This window comes from Culex pipiens, chromosome 2 (genome assembly GCF_016801865.2).
Source record: "Culex pipiens pallens isolate TS chromosome 2, TS_CPP_V2, whole genome shotgun sequence".
Taxonomy (NCBI): domain Eukaryota; kingdom Metazoa; phylum Arthropoda; class Insecta; order Diptera; family Culicidae; genus Culex; species Culex pipiens.
Window position 1 is genome coordinate 16751145 of NC_068938.1, and position 21153 is coordinate 16772297.

The 21153-nt window shown below is 41.7% G+C and overlaps 4 protein-coding genes across 6 annotated transcripts in view; 1 reads left to right on the forward strand and 3 right to left on the reverse strand.

The window, feature by feature from the left end:
- The window catches only part of LOC120417727 (potassium voltage-gated channel protein Shaw-like), a 203128-nt gene that overhangs the window by 122721 nt on the left and 59254 nt on the right, over window positions 1–21153 (reverse strand). The gene's annotated exons all lie outside the window — the stretch shown is intronic.
- On the reverse strand, window positions 4995–8954 carry LOC120417725 (polyserase-2-like). Of its 2 annotated transcripts, XM_039579877.2 has the most exons (3): window positions 7126–8954; window positions 6827–7068; window positions 4995–6437 (listed from the first exon to the last, which is right to left on the reverse strand). In XM_039579877.2, the coding sequence occupies exons 1-3, from the start codon at window positions 8832–8834 to the stop codon at window positions 6313–6315; spliced, it is 2076 nt and encodes a 691-aa protein (XP_039435811.1). In that variant the 5' UTR covers window positions 8835–8954; the 3' UTR covers window positions 4995–6312. The 2 variants fall into 2 exon arrangements, with proteins under 2 accessions (XP_039435811.1, XP_039435810.1); XM_039579876.2 differs by lacking the exon at window positions 4995–6437 and having other exon boundaries at window positions 6484–7068.
- On the reverse strand, window positions 8856–11632 carry LOC120417729 (transmembrane protease serine 9-like). The gene is made up of 3 exons (XM_039579884.2): window positions 11352–11632; window positions 9603–11298; window positions 8856–9547 (listed from the first exon to the last, which is right to left on the reverse strand). The coding sequence occupies exons 1-3, from the start codon at window positions 11404–11406 to the stop codon at window positions 8944–8946; spliced, it is 2355 nt and encodes a 784-aa protein (XP_039435818.1). The 5' UTR covers window positions 11407–11632; the 3' UTR covers window positions 8856–8943.
- LOC120417721 (uncharacterized) lies at window positions 12496–20728 on the forward strand. Its single transcript, XM_052708875.1, has 3 exons — window positions 12496–13593; window positions 19398–20020; window positions 20079–20728. The coding sequence occupies exons 1-3, from the start codon at window positions 12496–12498 to the stop codon at window positions 20617–20619; spliced, it is 2262 nt and encodes a 753-aa protein (XP_052564835.1). The 3' UTR covers window positions 20620–20728.

Consider the following 21153-nt stretch of genomic DNA (forward strand, 5'->3'; position numbering starts at 1 on the left):
TGATGTTTATGGAAATTTTTGCGGCAATGTAAAACTAATTAAGGGCAGCTGCGGTTTTTGCTTATTAGATTCCACACGTTTGCACGCGAAAAATCAATATTTCCACAAACCACAAACATCTATGAAACAAAAAATAAATTACGATAAACTGCCCCACCATCTGCAACGTTGACAGACAGTTGCAATTTGCAGCCAATCGTGCAAAAATCACAAGCTTCAATCTGGTTCCAAACGTGCGGTATCCGTTTCGGTTTATCCTGTTGAGTCCTGCTGCCAGCTGGGCGTTGTAACCGCAGAGAATAATTCACGCGATGATGTTACTCCCACTAAAACCAAACCACCACGTGTCCCTCCTCCGTCCGGGTTCGGCCCACCGACTAGGCGTGGTAATGTTGCGTGCGTGATTTCGATCCATCGATGGTGGGATTTCAGATGGGAAAAATAACGGATATGGAAGTCTGGTAGGGTAAAAAAGCTTATTATGGCCAGTTAATCACCCCGTTTTCAGATATTTTCTCAATGGGTTTTTAAGGTTTGTGTTAAAAAAAATACTCCATCTTTTTTTTTCATGACCATTTTGTTAAATAAACACTTTTTTATTATTTCCATAGTAAAAGCAATGCAAAATTTCCATTTGTTTTTGTTTAATTTAATTCACATTTTCCAAGGGAATCGATTTTGTCTCAGTCTTCAACTCTGGCTTCTGAAAAGTTATCGATTCCAATTATGATTTGAACTCCAGATTTTTACCGTTTTTGACTTCATAGCCAATACCTAGATTCTTGTAAAGATGCTGAACGAAACGACAATAATTATAACATAACATGTTAGCGGAATAACATTCTTGATCGATTGAAGACCGTTTAGGGCGGAATTGTATAAAACTATTTTTGCAATTCCGTCGTGAAACTACTTAGGGGAACAGCATCTAATTCCAGCGTGCCTCTAATGTTGGCAGGTCAGAACTTTGACATGCAATTAAAGCTCATTAAAAGCGATTTCAACAGAAATCGAGTGATAAATAGCTCAATAAGAAGTGAGCAAGCAAGTTTCTATCAAAAGTTTTGCAAAATTAGTTGTTTAAATAGTGAAAATCAGCAAATTGGATGGAGTTAGGAGCGAGTGCTTAACCTGCCAAAGATACGAGAATTTCCCCTACTTTTCCTGTCATTCTTAAACGACGAAATAGCCTACTTTTCTGTACCAAAAATAACAGAATCGAATAGCAACACTTTTCAAAATAAATGCTGAAAAGTTCTAGTTTTCAGCACTCAAATGGGTGCTGAAAAGTTGAACTTTTCAGCACTTGTTTCGAAAAGTAACACTTTTCAAAAAAAATTTGATTTAAACGATTTATTGACAAAAAACATGAAAATTTTACTTAAAATTTCACTCAATGGATGTTTTTCGGAATTGCAAAAAATGTTGTATGGAACTCGTTGCAAAACATGATTTTTTCAGCACATGTCGTATTTATCCAACTCGGTGAACCTCGTTGGATAAATGTACGACTCGGGCTGAAAAAATCCTCTTTTTGTAACTTGTTGCATAACTACTATTTTCAATAATATTTAAACATTTGTATGAAATAAAAGCATGTTGACTTGTATGTATGAAAAAACGATTTCAGGATCAAAAAATGATATCGTTAGCTGATATTTAAGGCTAATGGAAAACACTACTCAACTATTTTTAAATTTCTGCAAGGCTGTAACTTTGTTTTCAATTTTCATAGTAAGGCCGTTGCAAATATTCTTCAACGTTTATGTCAACACCCTCCCCCCCCCCCCCCCCTTCAAATGAAAATTAATTATTAATGAACAGAAAACCAGTTAAAACGCATTTCTCTGCGTTTATAATCATATTTAGCATATTTGAACTCCTTTGGAAATAGGTTTAATTTTTATGAAATATTAATGTACAGTCCGACGAAAAGTTTTTTTTTTCGTGAAAATCAAAATCCGTGATACCTCGATATTTTGAAAACTAATGATTGGAAAGCAACTAGGCGCGTGTAAAATGCATTTTAAAATACTTTTTTAATCCAAATATTGAAACCTGGGCTTGTAATTTCAATTTATATATTTTTTTTATATTTTTGCCCCCCTCCCCTCCAGCTACGACTTTGAACAAAGCCGAGGGACATAAACTTCAAAAAATATTTGGAACGGCCTGAGTTATTCAGAATTTTTTTATTAATGAACATGAATAAACACTTTTTGCAAATAAATGGGCTATGACATAAAAATGATGCAGTGAAAAAACAAGTTTTTATTAACGTAAACAAGTTTGGTAAAACTAACAAAAAGTTTAATGAAGTTTTAGCAAGACAAAAAAACATCACAAAAAAGTTGCAAGGCGTTACGTCACACATTTCCAATTTGTCAAAGAACTTTGCACAATATTTATAGCATCTATTCTGTTCAATATTAATAATTTTATTTTTGAGTTTTCGGCAACCACTGTTATAGTTTTATTTCAAATTACTAACAGGAGGTGTATCTTTTTTAATTTCAGAACATTTCCAGTATTTATTTCAAAACTTCGACGAATTTAATTTTAAATTTTAAGCCATTTACATATTTTGTCTTAAAGTAAAGAATCCTATAATATTTTATGGCAAAAATAAAAAAAGAAAATTAAAAGTTATACGTATTTTTAATTTTTCATACTGTTTAATTTGAGTGATAACCAAAAAACCTCTATTTTTCTATTTCTGAATGCATCAGAACTGTAAACCGGGAAGTACTTTGATAGGTTTGAGAATTTTCCGCAAAATGAAGTGTACAAATTAAGTACGCAAGGAATGGTATGGAATAACATTTTAAAAGTTTAAAAAGTTATTTATAACAATGAATAAAATGTTGATGGAAAGGATTACTTAAATATACTCACAGTGTGATGATTATCTTAAGAAAAAAATATGTTGCAATCGGAAAACGAAATGCATTTTCGTACTCACGTGTTTTTGAAACATGATTCGAAAAAATCTTCAAATTTAATGGCATTTCCAGCAGATTAAATTTCATATAAAATTTAAGCTTTCAAATCAATTGAAATGATTTTTTTTTAAAACAAAAATGGTTTAAAACAATTTTAGGTAAAAATATGACATTTAAACAATGTTATGTAGTTATATGTATTTTGTTAAAAAACTAAAAAAAATAACTTGGTTAACAAAATAAAAACACTGATTTTTCGAAAAAAAATCTGTGATCGATCTTGTTTGCCTTTAAAATAAAATTTGAACACTTTAAATTCGATTATAACAAGAAAAACTAGGCTACGACTTTAAAAAGAAGATTTTTTTACGCGTATATTTTTTTCAAATACTACTAAATAAAAATATCAGAAAAAAGTGTATGCAATAGTTAATGAAACATGTTTCAAACAATAATATTACTGAGCAATTCTCATTGAGCAATCCGATTAATTTTTTTTTGGTCATTCTGTATGCCCAAAGAAGCCATTTTGCATCATTAGTTTGTCCATATAATTTTCCATACAAATTTGGCAGCTATCTATACAAAAACGATGTATGAAAATTCAAAAATTCGTATCTTTTGAAGGAAATTTTTTATCGATTTGGTGTCTTCGGCAAAGTTGTAGGTATGGATATGGACTACACTGAAAAAAATGATACACTGTAAAACCAAATTTTGGTGATTTTTTATTTAACTTTTTGTCACTAAAACTTGATTTGCAAAAAAATACTTTTTTTATTTATTTTTTTATTTTTTGATACGTTTTAGAGGACATAAAATGCCAACTTTTCAGAAATTTTCAGGTTGTGCAAAAAATCTTTAACCGTGTTATGAATTTTTTAATCAACACATATTTTTTCAAAAAATCGAATATCGGTCACAAACATTTTTCAACTTCATTTTTCGATGTAAAATTAAATTTGCAATCAAAAAGTAAAAAAAAAAGTTTGAGTGAAATTTTGATAAAGTGCACCGTTTTCAAGTTTAAGCCATTTTGAAGTAACTTTTTTGAAAACAGTCGCAGTTTTTCATTATTTTAAATTAGTGCGCATGTTCGCTCACTTTTGAAAAAAATATTTTTGAAAAGCTGAGAAAATTCTCTATATTTTGCGATTTTGAACTTTGTTGATAAGACCCTTAGTTGCTAAGATTTAAAACATGAAAATTGATGTTTTCCAAGTGTTACCCAAACAACCCACCATTTTCTAACATCGTTATCTCAGCAACTAATGGTCCGATTTACAATGTTAAAATATGAAACATTTTCCATGTTTTCGAAAACAATATTTTCAATTTTTTTAAATCGAGACTAACATTTCTAAAGGGTTAAATATTCAATATTACGCACTTTTAAAATCAAATATAAAAAAAAATACATCACTGTTAAATTTTGTGTACCTTTTCTGGGTAATAACTTTTAAAATCCTTCATATTAATAAAAATAACTATATTTTCAAAGATAATGTTTTTTTTAAATAATATGATGACTTTTTGGTTAAGAAAATCAGTCCATGGCTTATATACGCTATAACGGAAACAAAAAAGTAGAGTTTCAACTTAAGAATTTCAACCATTCAAGTATCTTATAATTTTTCTTGTGATGACAAGAAGCCACCTACGCTTTACGGAGATGCTTTTATCACATACAATTTACGACAAATTTCGAATGTTTCGTCAATTTTTGCATCACACACCCTACTATCAATATCACAGATCGATCCCATCAGCCAGGGAGTGGGATTTGAGGGGAGCTTTGTTGCTGGGAGGCAGGTCGCGCGGATGCTGCGAAGCTTAAACGAGCATGTAATGGGATATGAATAATTCTAGGGGGATGGTGGCAGTGGATTGGATTCCTCGTCTATGGAGTAAAATTTGAAACCAATTGACTGTGATGGCAAACCCCCCCCCCCCCCCCCGAAATCGATTTTTCTTCCTCGGCGCTGATTGAATTTGGCATTTGTAATGAAGAGATTATGAGGGTGTGTGTGAGAGGAAAATTGATATGGGATTTATTTAGGAACGGTGGTCACTGCAGCATTGTTGAAAGTTATTATAGTATTGAATCAACAGTCAAATTTAAATGAAAACGCTACAGATTTTCCGCGAATCAACCAGAACAACACAGCTGAGTAAAGCTTTCGCGGGAAAGCAAAACCCATCTTCCAGGAAGCCTCACAGGGTCATAATAAAGTGGTTTCGGCCAAAGTTGCCGCTGTTCGATGGGGTTGGTTGGTGACCTCGGGGCATTAACGACGATGACGACCCCGAAAACGCTGCTGGTCTACTGGAGCATGTCGAACAACACCGACCGGCCCCAGAGGATCCGACGAGGTCGACGTCAGCACCGCCGACGACGACGCTGTTGCCGGGGACTTTTGAGATGTATATATTTATTTACGGTTGGTTAGTCAGATAATTGAATCTGGCCGGAGCAATATCGTTTACTTTCCGAGAAATTTGCTGTTATTTTTGCTCGAAAATCATTCAGCGATTCACGTCATGAGAAGCTTTTATGGAAAATTGAATTTCTATTGATGAAATAACCATTAATGATTAATGATTTAATTATTTTCCAAGAAATCCACGAGGTTCATCGAACTCGTCGTCGACGAAGGATCCGACCTCTCCGATAAAGATATTGAAAGGGCCAAACTTTTTTTTCTTGTTACTGACGCGACGACGGTTAAAGGACACGATGCCGACGACGGGCTCCAGCTGTGGCCTAGGATTGGATTCCGGTTCCAGGAAAGTGGCAGATTTATGCATGCGGCGAAGGCGTTTGCATCTTATTTATGGACGTCGTCGTCGAGCAGAAACAATCGAGTTTCGATGGGGTTTCCCGAGCGGATATTGAGTCTTTGATTTGTAGCAGTTGGTTGAACTTGGTTAATCGAAGTGGAGGTTTCAGTATCGTGGCATGAAATATTCGCAAAATTGATATATTTTGTTATATCCTAATAGAAATTATGATACAATTAGTTTAAGCTATTTTAGAAAATAGTATTTAACAAATATGCCACCAAAGAACCGTAATCATCTCGATACCATTCCATATCTTCATCCGAAATCGAGCCATCCTAATGGCCGCTTAAAGACCACCAGCAAAAAGTGACTTTCCTGCATTTTCTTGCCCACGTTCCCCCAATCTATGCTGAACGATCCAGACATAATTGATTAATTAAACCGAATGGCTTTTCTTGCTCGAAGGAACCACCGTTTTCCACCCGAATTTCCCTGCCGCCTTCTCGCCAAAAGTGGGTCATTACATTGAGGAAGGATTTAGTATCGAGCAGAGTTGTTTTTTCCCGCTTCCAAGAAGTAATCCATTTTATCTGGCCAAAGGACGAAGCTTAACGCCCCACAGATAGAAACGATTCCGAGCTCGATTTAATTGGCCTTCGTTTTGGCCAATTGTTGCTCGACCCACCCACAGCTGGGAGTGATCGATGGTCCCTACCCCCCAACCCCCCCCCCCCCCCGGAGCTAGACTGACGCGATGCCGAGATTTATTGGCGGTCTGATTTGGCGCAAATTTTGGTTAGCGCAAGTGATAGATACACCAAAGTATTGCAATGATTTCGGTCAAACGTTTATCAACTCCTACGCTAGAATCCTCAGTACGGTGCCCCGAATCCAGCCAGCGTAGAACATCACGTCGACAAAAACTTCCGGCAACTCGGGTTGCTCGCAGTGATCTTCTTTGCCCGCTTCCAGCAACCCTCGAAGATACACCCCACGGCCGTCTCCAAAGTCATGGAACAGAGGACTACCGTGAAAGTTGCCTTTGCAGGAGGGATCACCGCAATACCTGGCGATTCCTCTGAAGTGTCCGCAGATGTGACCCTCGTTGCAGGGTTGACTTTCGTCTAAGTCAAAGAAGTACTTCTTGGGACCTTTGGTGGGGAGAAGAAGTCTGAGTCGGGAACCCGTTCGGGAGGAGTCGAAAAGAATGCAGAAGGGAGTGGTGTCCAGAGGTCTGTCGAGCTGAACGATGGCAAGATTGTTAGGTCTGGTCGAGCCATTGTATGAAGGATGAAAGAAGATCTTTATGATTTGAGAGGATTGGTCACCACTTGTGCCGTACCTGAAATGAATAAGGGCTGTACAGAGAAGTTACCAATGTGATGATTAAACAACTTACAAATCCGGAACAGAGGAGTTCTCAAGACATGAAGCTAGAGTCAGCATGAGTGATGGACTGACGAGCGTAGCAAAGCATTTCATTTCACCAGCTCTTGTAGATAAGAACGTGTAGTCATTGATGAACGGTAAGGAGCAATCAACATTGTTGAGCAGGTTTTTCGTGCGGAAAACGGTGTTGTTTTCGATCCACCCTGTGTAGCGTGCGACGTCTAGCAGAAGAATGCTATTAGGTTGATCTTCTTGAGATATGGTGGTTGTGAGTCCTCGTAGATACCACAATTCTTCATCTTCAAAGTAGAATGTACTGTTCAAAGTTGGTGGAGAGTTTGTTTCAATGCAGATGTAGTTGATTCCGAGGGTACAGTTCATCTGAAGTTTGTCCACTGATCGTCCAAGATTGGTATTGTTTACAACAAGATCCTTCGGATCACCTCTCCACAGACATATCGGACGCAACATCTCAGTGAACTTCAAGGGAGAGATCAGCTCCAGCAAAGCTATGTTGTTCCTGCCACTAGCTGCATCGAATTTCTCGTGTCGTATTCGTTGGTGGTGTAACAAGCGATACCTTCCCTTCTCCAGAATCTTGAAGGTCAGAATCAACCTGGAAGGATTTCGAATCTCAGCATTCCGGTATACCTTCGCTGGTGATACGAGGAACAGCTCGCTGATGATCGCTACGTCACACAACCGATGTATTCCACTAGCGTTCCGATACACTTCCCCCTGCCAAGGCCACGGTCGTTGTTGTCTGACCTCCGGAAGCAAACCACACGTGGAGAAGTCCTGGTTGAACAGCGCCGTGTCCTCTCCATCCGCACTGATGTTGGTGCTCTTCCTAATCCATGGTAGATAATACGCCACATCAACAAACACAACGAAGCTCTTCCGATCCACCAACCGAGTCTCAGCCTCGATCTTCCCGTTGCTCAGAATCCCTCGCAGTCCCCACTTGCCGTCCTTCCCCTCGATGTACAGCCCTCCTCCGCTGTCTCCGGAAGCCGGTGTAGATCCGTTCCGGAACCCAGCGCAGAACATCTTCCGATCGTACAGGAATCTCGTGTAATAGTCTGGATCACTATCCCGACAGCGACGTCTCGACACGATCAACATCGGAACGTGCTTCAACGCGCCAGTCAGCTTATGCTTTTCATCCTCGCCCCAACCAGCAGAACTTCCCTTCTTCCCGATGATCAGCTCCTCAACGCTACTTCCACTCCACAAACAAAGCGGTTTCACGTAATCCGTAACCTGAAATTCCACCTCCAACTTCAGCAGCGCAATATCATCCTCCAACGTTCTTGTGTTGAACTCCGCATGCCTCACGATCTCCTCAACTCCAACCTCCTGCAGCGAGTGCTCCAAGCTGTACAGATTCGCAATCCCCGCCCGTACCAGCATCTCCTTGGCCCGCAGCGGTCGAGTCTTATACTCGGGATAAGTACAGTGCGCCGCAGTTAGTACAAACTTCCGCGATATGGTCGTACCTCCACAGGCGTAACTTGAGTCAGCTTGCGCGTTGATTTTATGGAACACTGCGACATGCCAAGGCCATTCTCCCGATCGGGATTGGTGGCCGTGGTGTATCAACTCCCGAGCTAGCTGCTTTCGTTGTCCGCATTCCGTTTGTTGATTGCTGGGACTTGCAGTGACGCTCTTACAAAAGATGGCAGTGACAATGAAACTGACAATCACGTTCCACAACATTTTCCAGAAGTAGACTGTTCGACGTGGGTTTTAATGCGCTTATCATTTGTTGAATACTACTTGTAAGTGATAAGGAATTTCTTTTGAAATAAACAGTCTGTCAAGTAATTTAATCACCCTTCTGTCTTCTCCACTCAACCCTACCCTCCGGAACCGGAACCACCGACAACCCGATTTCCCCCACCCCAACTTCCACGATCCAATCGGCATAGTGCAGCAGATCCACGTACACCTCCGGCAAATCATCCCTCGCACAATGGTTGGCCTTCCCAATGTCCAGCACTCCGCGCAGCAGCACCTCCTCCCCCACGCGATACACCAGCGGAGCGCCGTGCATGTTCGACTCACAGTAGAACCAGAAGCCCTGCTCGATGCCCACCATCTGGCCACAGATGTGACCGCCGGCGGTGTCCACCTGGGCACCCTCGCGGCGCCAACGATCGGCACAGCCGCCCACGTTGGTTGTGGTGAAGTTGGCCACGTGGAAGGCCACTGGATTGGCGCGGGAATAGGCGGACTGCCAGCTGACGGATTGGAGGGGTAGTTGGGATGGTTTTAGGGTTGCTTTGGGTAGGCAGATGGGCTGTTTTGGGAGGGGTTGGGCAAGCTGGATGAGGGCGATGTTGTTGGAGAGGAGGAGGTTGTCGAAGGACGGGTGGACGTGGATTTTGCTTGCCATTGCAATGGATCCGAAGTGGTCGTTGACAATTTTCCTGGAAGAAAGGTGAGGATGAGATTTTGGGTACAGTTGGTGATTTGGAAACTTACAAAGATTCTAAAGACAATCCGTCTAAACAGGACGCAGTCGTTACTAGTAGGGTTGGCGAGATCAAGGAAGCGTAGCACTGAAACTGGTAGCTGCTTTTGATCTGGTACATCCACTGGCTGTACGATGTCTGGGAACACTTCCCAATGTCAAGTAAATCTGTCGACTTTACTACTGCATTTTTGTCAATCCAGGACTTGTAGTGAGCAACGTCAGCAAGCAGAATTTCAAATACTGATTGCTCCTTAATCAAGCTGTAGGTTATACCTCGCAGATACCAGGATTCACCGTGCTTCAGGAACAGCAGATCTCCAAGCATTCCACTGAATCCGTACGTTGAGATTTGATAGCAGAATCCTCTACCGCCAAGAGCTTCCTGTGGAACATTGTAGATCCTACGACAGGTTTCCTCACCGTAAATTTCTTGATCATAGTCGTCCAGATATCCTCGTACTCTGGACAATGTCCAACCGGCAGGATCGCCACCCCAAAGACAGACCGGATGTATGAGCTCGGTGAACTTCAGAGGAGCTTTCAGCTCCAGCAGGGCAATATTGTTCAGTCGGGTGTCCCTCTGTAACTCTTCGTGACGAATGATCCGTTGAATGCGTTGCTCCAGGAAGACTTGGCTTCTTCCGTCTTTGAAAACTTTGAATTTTACCATCAATTGCGCTGCGTGCTGAACGTCAACTTCATCGTAAACCTCGGCGGGTGATAGCATGAAGTAATCGCTGATTACAGCAACCTCGCAAAGTCTTGTCTTGTTGTTTCTGTAGACTTCACCATGCCAGGGCCATTTTCGCTCTTCCTTGAAGCCGGTTCGCTTGAACTGTGGCTCTTTCTTCTTCCCACAAACGGAAAAGTCTTGCAGCGGTGTTGTCCCCGGAAGATCATCAACGATGTTTAACTTCTGTTTGATCCACGGCATAAAGTACGCCACATCGGTGAACACGATGAAGTTGGAAGTGTCCAGCAGACGCGTTTCGGCCACGACCTTACCGTTGCTCACGATCCCACGAAGGATCCACTTGCCTCCCACCTCAAGGTACAGTCCTCCACCGCTATCCCCCAATCCAGGAGACGTCCCGTTCCTAAATCCAGCGCAAAACGTCTTCCGATCGTACAAATACCTCGTATAGTACAGCGGATCGCTATCCCTGCACGTCTTCCTCGACACAATCGGCATTCCCGCATGTTTCAAGTTATCCGGCAGCTGCTGATTCTCGTCCCTGCCCCACCCAGCGATCGTCCCAACCTTCCCCACAACCTCCTTCTCATCATCAACCCCACTCCACAAACAAATCGGCTTCACATAACTCCCAAACTCAAACTCCCCCGCCGTCCTCAGCAACGCAACATCACTCTCCACCGTATCGGAGTTGAACTCGTCATGGCGCACGATCTCCCCCACTCCAACCTGCTGCAGCGAGTGCTCCAACGCCTGCAGGTTGGCGATCCCCGCTCGAACTAGAATCTCCGCGATCTTCAGCGGCCGGGCGCGACTCTGCGGGTAAGTGCAGTGCGCCGCCGTCACGACGTAGTTCTTGGCCACGATCGTGCCACCGCAGGCGTACGTCGGTGAGGCTCGGTTCATCCGGTGGAAGAGCGCCACGTGCCAGGGCCATTCTCCGAGGCGCGACGCATTGCCGAAGCTGACCAGCTGTTGGGTGGTTGGGATTCGTACGCCGCAGTCGTCCGCTGGAATTGGTGTGATTGATCAGTTGAGATCACCTGTTGGAGTGATGACCTACCTCCCAGTACGGATCTTCCAAGTAGCGTAACGAGAACGAATTTCAGCCAGAACATCCCGCAAACAAACGACACTTGTTCGGCGAAGCCCCAACGGGAGAATGAGTGACGAAAACGTCGCTCGAAGTCATTATCGCGTCAATTTTGTTGCGTTGCGTAGATTTGAAGATCGCGAGGTTATCGCCGAACGCCGAACTTTGAAACTTTAACCAAAATGTTCACTTTCTGCCGCAGAACAACCGGCGCCGATCGTCAGTCAACGACAACCCCGCAGGGGTCGCGTGCCACTAAATGAGAATTCTACGTCTCAACTAAATCTTGCCTGAGCGTAGTCGTCCGCAAAAACTGGTTTCAACTGAACGTTCTAAGCCGGCTTGTGGCTTGGAGGTGTGAGCGGTGAGTTCCAATGTGGATTGCATTGGGGATGACGTTCGGTGACGTCGTATAATAGCTGCGAGACACTTTGAAAACTGGAATTTATTGGTTTTATGATTCGCGCAACTGGTTGGACTAGTTAATTATGCGTTTAGTGGTGAGTTATGATGACATTGGCATTTTCCAGAGATGTGCATTTTTATTTTTTAAACATAAGTACTCTGAACAATATAAAAAAAATCGTGGTGATATTACATCTGGGAAGGGGTACATCTTTTACGTCAGAAAACATGAGTAATTTTACCTCTGAAAATGTGTAATCTTACCACTTTTCTGTTGAAATGTCGCTTTAACAGTCTAAATTGAGGTAAAATTACATCATAAAAGAGGTAATTTTCAACCTTCCAAAATTACACCTTCAAATTTACACAATTTTTTTACTGTGTATCGCAAATATTTGTAATTGAAATCACAAAACAAAAGATAAAATAAATTTCAACAATTGACATTTTGTTTTAAAAAAGTCTTACGGTGACTGTAAGGACAATCATCAAGTACAGCAGCAAATGTTTTATTCAGATAATTGCAACGTTTATAGTCCTACTAAATTCCACTAAACATGCCAGTGCGGCAATAGTAAATCGTGCAAAATCCGACATTTAATAGGATCTCGTTATCTAACGCTCACCAGCCAGCCAGCCTGTCTGGAAGCCTTTAGTAGCATACTGGCGGTACTTGACCGCAGTTCACTTCTATCGCAATCCTGCGATAATGTTCCGCCATCAAGTTGCGAACCTTGTCGTAATTTCAATCATCTCCCAGATCGTACCCGTTGCCGACGCCGAATGTGGCCATCGAAAGACCCTAGCCAAAGAGTTGGTTCACTACGGGAAGAACTCCCGCCTCGGCGAGTGGCCATGGCACGTGGCCCTGTTTCACAGCGTGAACCAGGCCGAACCCAACTACGCCTGCGGGGGTACGATCATCTCGCGCAGGTTTGTACTAACTGCGGCGCACTGTACCTATCCCGAGTACAAGACTCGACCGCTGCGGGCCAAGGAGATGCTGGTACGGGCGGGGATTGCGAATCTGTACAGCTTGGAGCACTCGCTGCAGGAGGTTGGAGTTGAGGAGATTGTGAGGCATGCGGAGTTCAACACAAGAACGTTGGAGGATGATATCGCGCTGCTGAAGGTGGAGGTGGATTTTGAGGTTACGGATTACGTGAAACCGCTTTGTTTGTGGAGTGGAAGTAGCGTTGAGGAGCTGATCATCGGGAAGAAGGGAAGCTCTGCTGGTTGGGGCGAGGATGAGGAGCATAAGCTGACTGGCGCGTTGAAGCACGTTCCGATGTTGATCGTGTCGAGACGTCGCTGTCGGGATAGTGATCCGGACTATTACACGAGATTCCTGTACGATCGGAAGATGTTTTGCGCTGGGTTCCGGAATGGATCTACACCGGCTTCCGGAGACAGCGGAGGAGGACTGTACATCGAGGGGAAGGACGGCAAATGGGGATTGCGAGGGATTCTGAGCAACGGGAAGATTGAGGCCGAGACTCGGTTGGTGGATCCGAAGAGCTTCGTTGTGTTTGTTGATGTGGCGTATTATCTACCATGGATAAGGAAGAGCACCAACATCAGTGCGGATGGAGAGGACACGATGCTGTTCAACCAGGACTTCTCCACGTGTGGTTTGCTTCCGGAGGTCAGACAACAACGGCCGTGGCCTTGGCAGGGGGAAGTGTATCGGAACGCTAGTGGAATACATCGGTTGTGTGACGTAGCGATCATCAGCGAGCTGTTCTTGGTATCACCATCAAAGGTATACCGGAATGCAGAGATTCGGAATCCCTCCAAGTTGATACTTGTAGGGTCTGATCCACTGAGTGTCATGCCCCTTGGCAGAGAAGCTGAGAGAGAACAGCGTGTGGGGGAAAACGGTACGAGAGAGTTAGTTGAGTGGTAGCTGTGAACGAGGACGGTGCTGGCGGCGATGGTGATCGAGTGTGCGGCATTCCGGACATGTGGTCAGAGGGCGGTCGGGAGGATGATCGGCAGCCTGCGAGCTGCGTCCGGAATGGCGAGGACCCCACAAAGTTGGCGACGAGGATTAACTACAGGTATTTGAGGTACAAGTGCTAAGTCGGGCCATGGTTTTGAAGTCGCCTATGGTGGCGTTATTTTCAAGTGATTTTCTTCAAAAAAAAAAAAAAACAAGAAGGGAGGAGGAGGAGTAACGGTCTCTCTCTCTCTCGCTTATCGAGTTATTTTCGTTCGCATGTATTGCGTGTGCGTGCATGAGGGGAAGTGAGCTTGGATTTTGTCGGCAAGCAGCAAAGGCAAATCGTGCGCTGGTGTGCGTATGCGAAACGTCATAAAGCTGTTTGTTTTTGTAAAGTTCAAAGAAGGTGTTGAACTTGATGATGGTAGTGGTGCCTTGGTTGGTTGTGTTTATGGATTCACAACGAATTGTTTACATTTTTCTGACACACACACACATGGGAAAGTCAAATGCTCGGGTGCGTTTAGTGTTCCACGACCAAGAAGGATAGTTGACAGATTGGCTTGACGTAGGATTCGATGACTTAACGTAGGACTACAATAAGCTTGACGTAAAACTTTAGAGGATCAAAATAATTATGGCTGATACTTCGAATGATCTTGTAGGCCTACAATAATTTTGACGTAGAACTATAATTACATTGACGTAGGACTTATGCAACTTTGACAAAGAACTTATGTTTTATCAACAGAAAAATAATTTTTGACGTAGAACTTCGATTGCTTCATTGTAGGATTATTATGTTGACGTAGAGATGCGGTAGTTTAACGCAGGATGACACTGATTTCGACTTAGATTTGTTTTACGGAAGACTACTTTAATTTTTACATGTTTTATGTTAGGACTACAATCATTTTGACGCAGAACTATGTTTTATTTTGACGTAGGACGAAATAAGTTATCCTGAAATTTGGGTGGCGGTACTAGTTAAAGCAACAAAAAGACGAGCTTACACGCGGAGCGTGAAGGGATGGTTTACTTTTATTCCGGGTTAAGACAGTCGTTGACTAGTCAGGCACCTAAAGGAAATGTTCCTGTAACATTCGTGGTGGACAGGAAGTTGTTCACGGGTAAAATGTCCCTGTAACATTCGTTGCAGGTGGTGAACAAATGGGTTGTTCACGGGTAAAGTGTTCAGTTGTCGAGCTGTTCACGAATCGGTTGTAGTTGTCCCTATAATTATTATAGGTGGTGAACCAGAGGTTGTTCACGGGTAAAGTGTTCAGTTGTCGAGCTGTTCACGAATCGGTTGTAGTTGTCCCTATAATTATTATAGGAGGTGAACAAATGGTTGTTCACGGGTAAAGTGTTCAGTTGTCTAGCTGTTCACGAATTAATTGTAGTTGTCCCTATAATTATTATAGGAGGTGAACAAATGGTTGTTCACGGGTAAAGTGTTCAGTTGTCGAGCTGTTCACGAGTCGGTTGTAGTTGTCCCTATAATTATTATAGGTGGTGAACCAAAGGTTGTTCACGGGTAAAGTGTTCAGTTGTCTAGCTGTTCATGAATTGGTTGTAGTTGTCCCTATAATTATTATAGGTGGTGAACAAAAGGTTGTTCACGGGTAAAGTGTTCAGTTGTCGAGCTGTTCACGAATCGGTTGTAGTTGTCCCTATAATTATTATAGGTGGTGAACCAGAGGTTGTTCACGGGTAAAGTGTTCAGTTGTCGAGCTGTTCACGAATCGGTTGTAGTTGTCCCTATAATTATTATAGGTGGTGAACCAGAGGTTGTTCACGGGTAAAGTGTTCAGTTGTCGAGCTGTTCACGAATCGGTTGTAGTTGTCCCTATAATTATTATAGGTGGTGAACCAAAGGTTGTTCACGGGTAAAGTGTTCAGTTGTCTAGCTGTTCACGAATCGTGATGAGTTGTCCCTGTAACTATTGTTATAGGTGGTGAACAAAAGGATTGTTCACGGGTAAAGTGTTCAGTTGTCTAGCTGTTCACGAATCGTAATGAGTTGTCCCTATAATTATTATAGGTGGTGAACAAATGGTTGTTCACGGGTAGTGTTCAGTTGTCTAGCTGTTCACGAATCGTAATGAGTTGTCCCTATAATTATTATAGGTGGTGAACAAATGGTTGTTCACGGGTGAAGTGTTCAGTTGTCTAGCTGTTCACGAATCGTAATGAGTTGTCCCTATAATTATTATAGGTGGTGAACAAATGGTTGTTCACGGGTGAAGTGTTCAGTTGTCTAGCTGTTCACGAATCGTAATGAGTTGTCCCTATAATTATTATAGGTGGTGAACAAATGGTTGTTCACGGGTGAAGTGTTCAGTTGTCTAGTTGTTCACGAATCGTAATGAGTTGTCCCTGTAACTATTGTTATAGGTGGTGAACAAATGGTTGTTCACGGGTGAAGTGTTCAGTTGTCTAGTTGTTCACGAATCGTAATGAGTTGTCCCTGTAACTATTGTTATAGGTGGTGAACAAAAGGATTGTTCACGGGTAAGGTGTTCAGTTGTCAAGCTGTTCAAGAATTAAACTAGAATTGCTCCTGAAATCATTGTTATAGGTGATCTAGCTGTTCACGAGTCGTTATGTAGTTGTCCCTGTAACTATTGTTGTAGGTGGTGAACAAAAGGTTTGTTCACGGGTAAAGTATTCACAAATCGTAATGTAGTTATCCCTGTAACTGTTGTTATGGGTGGTGAACAAATGGATTGTTCACGGGTAAGATGTTCAGTTGTCAAGCTGTTCAAGAATTAAACTAGAATTGCTCCTGAAATCATTGTTATAGGTGATGAATACATGGGATGTTCAAGGGTGGAGTATGAAATTGATTGCAAACCATAATGACTCTTTAAATGGTTAAATGGTGTGTCGGAGGGTTTCTAGAGGAATCGTAACAGCTATTGTAGATGGTAAATCAGTTTACTCTCCAAGTAGTAAGTTAAAAGTAGGTGTGAATTGTCACAAGAGATGAGCATAAGTGTTCATTCACGAGTAGTTCTTGGGTTAAAAGTTGGTTTAATCTGTAATTTCTAATGCTTCAACGAATAACATTTGTTACGTTCAATAATTGGTTATATATATTTTGTTCTAAGATGAAATGTTAATTCAAGAGATGATCACTGACAATGTTCCGGAGGTTCGTGAAAAGAGAAGGTCATGTCATGAATGTTTCTTGAATGCCTGGTGTTAATTTGACTAGTGATGTTCACTAGTTGAGGGTATTAATTGTAAAACTGACGCTGAGGAGGCTTGTGGATGTCAACTCATGCCTGGCATAGAGATGACTTGTGAATTTTCGCTGTAAGACCAGGAGGAGAAGAGGCTTGTGAATGTCCACAGTATAATCTGATATAAAGCTTTGAGGTGGTTTATTCGGCGTTAAATTGTAATCCGGTAAGAGTTGTGTGTATCATCGAATCAATGGTTAGGATTTTTGACTGAAAACAAAGTACAGCTGTGTTATATTTAATAATGACAGTTTTAGTCTAACTGAAGATAATGGTTTACATTTTATACGCTAACATATTAAAGATAGAGATTAAACGCAACGGGGGAATAACTCGTTGTTTTCAATGTGGTGTTGCGTATGTGTGCACAAACTGCCAATCAGAAACTGCGCTAGTGACGAGCTCATTTGCATTTCTTTTGTGATATTAACAGATGTCCGATGGAAGTGAAAGGCAGATAGTTTTATCGTTATGTTGTTGTTCGAAGACATGTCTGGACTTAGATAACTTTAATGAATATTTTGAGTAAGAATTAAGTTATAAGAGGATTTTCTAGTAAGGAGGTTATTCGAAAGTGTTCATGTTCATTGTATGGAATGTTATTCGAAGTTGCTGGATATAAAGGTTTTTAGATGACATGGTTGAACATTACTTGTAACACTGTTGCACAGGACTTTGTTTAAAAAAAAAAACGTCTTACTAAAGTTTTCTGAAGTTTTCACTGCTCAAAAGAATAGATAGATGTTGGTACATGTTTGAAGATTTATCGAGAGGTTTCTAAACTATTGACGATGGCACGATACTAGAATAACTGGATAACTGGATAATATAGTAGGCTAAGCATTGGTTGTTAAAAGTGCTGATTAGTTACATAACTGAAGTTTATCAATCACTACTTTATGAAAGGGCATCAAGAAAGTCTGAAACTGTAGTTCTCATTTTAAATAACTGTTTCTGATTCGGGCATATATCACATAATTTTGCATAGATGCATGGTTTAGATTAAATTGATTTATAGTGAGTTTCTGTCCGATTAAATATTAAATAAATAAATTTTTAGATGTTTCTAAGCATTATAACAATCATAGGAAATTTAGAATTGATTTAATTCTGAATAACAATATCGATGTTTATAAATTGCAAAACTATATGTTTTGTTGAACTAGATTCGGTTGATGGTTTAAAGTAGTGAACTATGATTGTGAATAATAAGTATGTTTTATTATAAAATTATTAGGAAATTTCCACTTTACTTAGACGAAGTAGCACTCATTTGTCTAACAGTAGGCATGCCTATGACAGGAATTGAGCAATTATAACTGAGGAAATATATTGTGGTTAATATGAGGTGATATTGAACAACTCAATGAAGTTTCAACATAAGACATAGCATTTGATACTGATTCATTGGAATATTGTTTCAACTTTATTTTGTTCGAGGGTTGGATAGGATCTAAATTAGAATTTATTTGTAAACGAATCATTCTTGTGTTGAAAAAGAAATCGAAACCAAGCCCATCGATACAATATTTGACCTCTAAAGATTAAGATCATGGAATGTTTTCCGTTACGTTGTGTTGGTGTGTTTTGTTATATATTTTCAGACGTAGTGAGCGTAAGACGAATATAGTGAATTGCGCAAGGGCCATAATAGATATATTTTTAAATTTGTTGATTCAGGATATTGTGCTGATGTAGACGTTCTACTTGGAGAATATATTCCAGTGATATATTTAGTCAGACAAATATAGTTCTCGAGTACATCTTGATGTAATTACCGACATCATCAATATTAAAACAAATAGAGATACTGTATCCTAGATAAACAAATGTTAAATCAGTAATTTGGCTGTAACATGGCTAAGTTCACAAAAGGTTGAACATAGTAAAAGCGTTCATGTATATGGAAATTGATTATGCGTCAACAGATGAAGAAGAAGAATTTATTCAACTTTTGTTGTGTAAGATGTATACATTTGAGTAGCATAATTAATAGGTCATCTTCACGATCTGCATCACATTATAAACATGAATGGGTAAAACAGGTCTCAAGACGATAATATGTATAACAGCAAGCAGTAAGTTAGAGTAGAGTTTCACATATGACAGATACTATTTTATTTTAAAGAAGTTAGAGATTTCTATTGACAATGTTAGGTTTTGCACTAGGTCAACATCATTCAAATAAAACCAAGGGGGGATTGTAGGGTCTGATCCACTGAGTGTCATGCCCCTTGGCAGAGAAGCTGAGAGAGAACAGCGTGTGGGGGAAAACGGTACGAGAGAGTTAGTTGAGTGGTAGCTGTGAACGAGGACGGTGCTGGCGGCGATGGTGATCGAGTGTGCGGCATTCCGGACATGTGGTCAGAGGGCGGTCGGGAGGATGATCGGCAGCCTGCGAGCTGCGTCCGGAATGGCGAGGACCCCACAATACTGACCTTCAAGATTCTGGAGAAGGGAAGGTATCGCTTGTTGCACCACCAACGAATAGGTCGGATCATACGACACGAGAAATTCGATGCAGCTAGTGGCAGGAACAACATAGCTTTGCTGGAGCTGATCTCTCCCTTGAAGTTCACAGAGATGTTGCGTCCGATATGTCTGTGGAGAGGTGATCCGAAGGATCTTAGTGTAAACATTACCAATCTTGGAAGATCAGTAGATAAACTTCAGATAAACTGCACCCTCGGAATCAACTACATCTGCATTGATACAAACTCTCCACCAACTTTCAACAGTACATTCTTCGTTGAAAACGAAGAAACGTGGTACCTGCGAGGACTCACAACCACCATATCTCAACAAGATCAACCTAATAGCATTCTACTGCTGGACGTCGCGCGCTACACAGGGTGGATCGAAAACAACACCGTTTTCCGCACGAAAAACCTGCTCGGCAACGCGCACTGCGCCCGGCGGTTCATCAACGACTTCACGTTCATCTCCAGCGGTGCAGGGAAGGCGAAATGCTTCGCGGCGCACATTAAACCGTCACTTTTGCTGGCGACCGCTTCCTGCTTGGAGAACTCTTCCGGGGCTGATTTGTAAGTCAATGTGCAGTGATTTGTAGAGTTGCTCATGTGAATTCTCAATCGATTTCAGGTTCGGAACGAGTGGTGGTCAAACTGCTCAAGTCAAACAGATCTTCGTGCATCCCTCGTATGAAACTTCGAGAAGATCGAACAACGTTGCGATTGTTCAATTGCAAGATTCGCTGAAAAGTGTTCCGTTCTGCATCCACCTGGACACCTCTCGAAATGGTTCCAGATCGCGAGTTCTTCTTCCAACACAAGGTCCAAAAAAGTACTTTTACGATTTCATTGACTCCGAAAGTAGCGAATCCTGCGAAGATCGATTGAACTTCTCAGGAATTCCGCTAGACATCACTTCAGGGGGTCACATCTGTGGTGACTTCAAGGGGGTTGCCAACGGCGCTGGAGATGAATTCTGCACGGAGAGCTTTCAGGGTAGTCCTCTGTTCCACGATTACGGGGACGGCCAAGGGGTGTATCTGAGGGGGTTGCTGGAAGCCGGCAAACGAGACCACTGCGAGCAGCCGGAACTGCCGGAAGTGTTTGTTGACGTGATGGTCTACGCCGACTGGATCCGCGAGATTGTGCTGCGGATTGTTGCCGGGGGCTAAGCTTCAAATTCTCTGTCGGATCGCTTGGTTAAAGCACTGTCGAAAGTTTACCATCTGTTATATTTTCAGAATGAATATAGTATTATTCCACTCGATGAAACTTCCAAAAACGTTCTTATGAAGTCTTCACAAATCAATTGCCCCCACTAAAGCAAAACTAATCCACACTAATCGGCTCAAACTTTTGTCCAAAGCCTTTCCTGCCAGAAATCAAAGCTTATCGCACCCCAATTCAAAGTTTGGCCAAAATTTCCCAAACCCTGATTCCATCCGGCGGGGGAAGCTGCCTTAATTTCATTTAAATGAATCCCGTTCGAGAGCGTCGAGCTGGAAAGCTTTGGTGGAAACTTTTGCTTCAGCTTTTAAAATTTGAATCCGCCAGAGGTCAAACACTAACGATCGCTTGATTTTTCCTCGCATTTAATGAGGCTTTAATTTTCACGACTCCAGCGGGACTTTTTTTTCCCCTGCACTAATGACGTAAAACAAACACTAAGCATTACAGAGAGGGGGGAAAATCAACAGCATGAATCA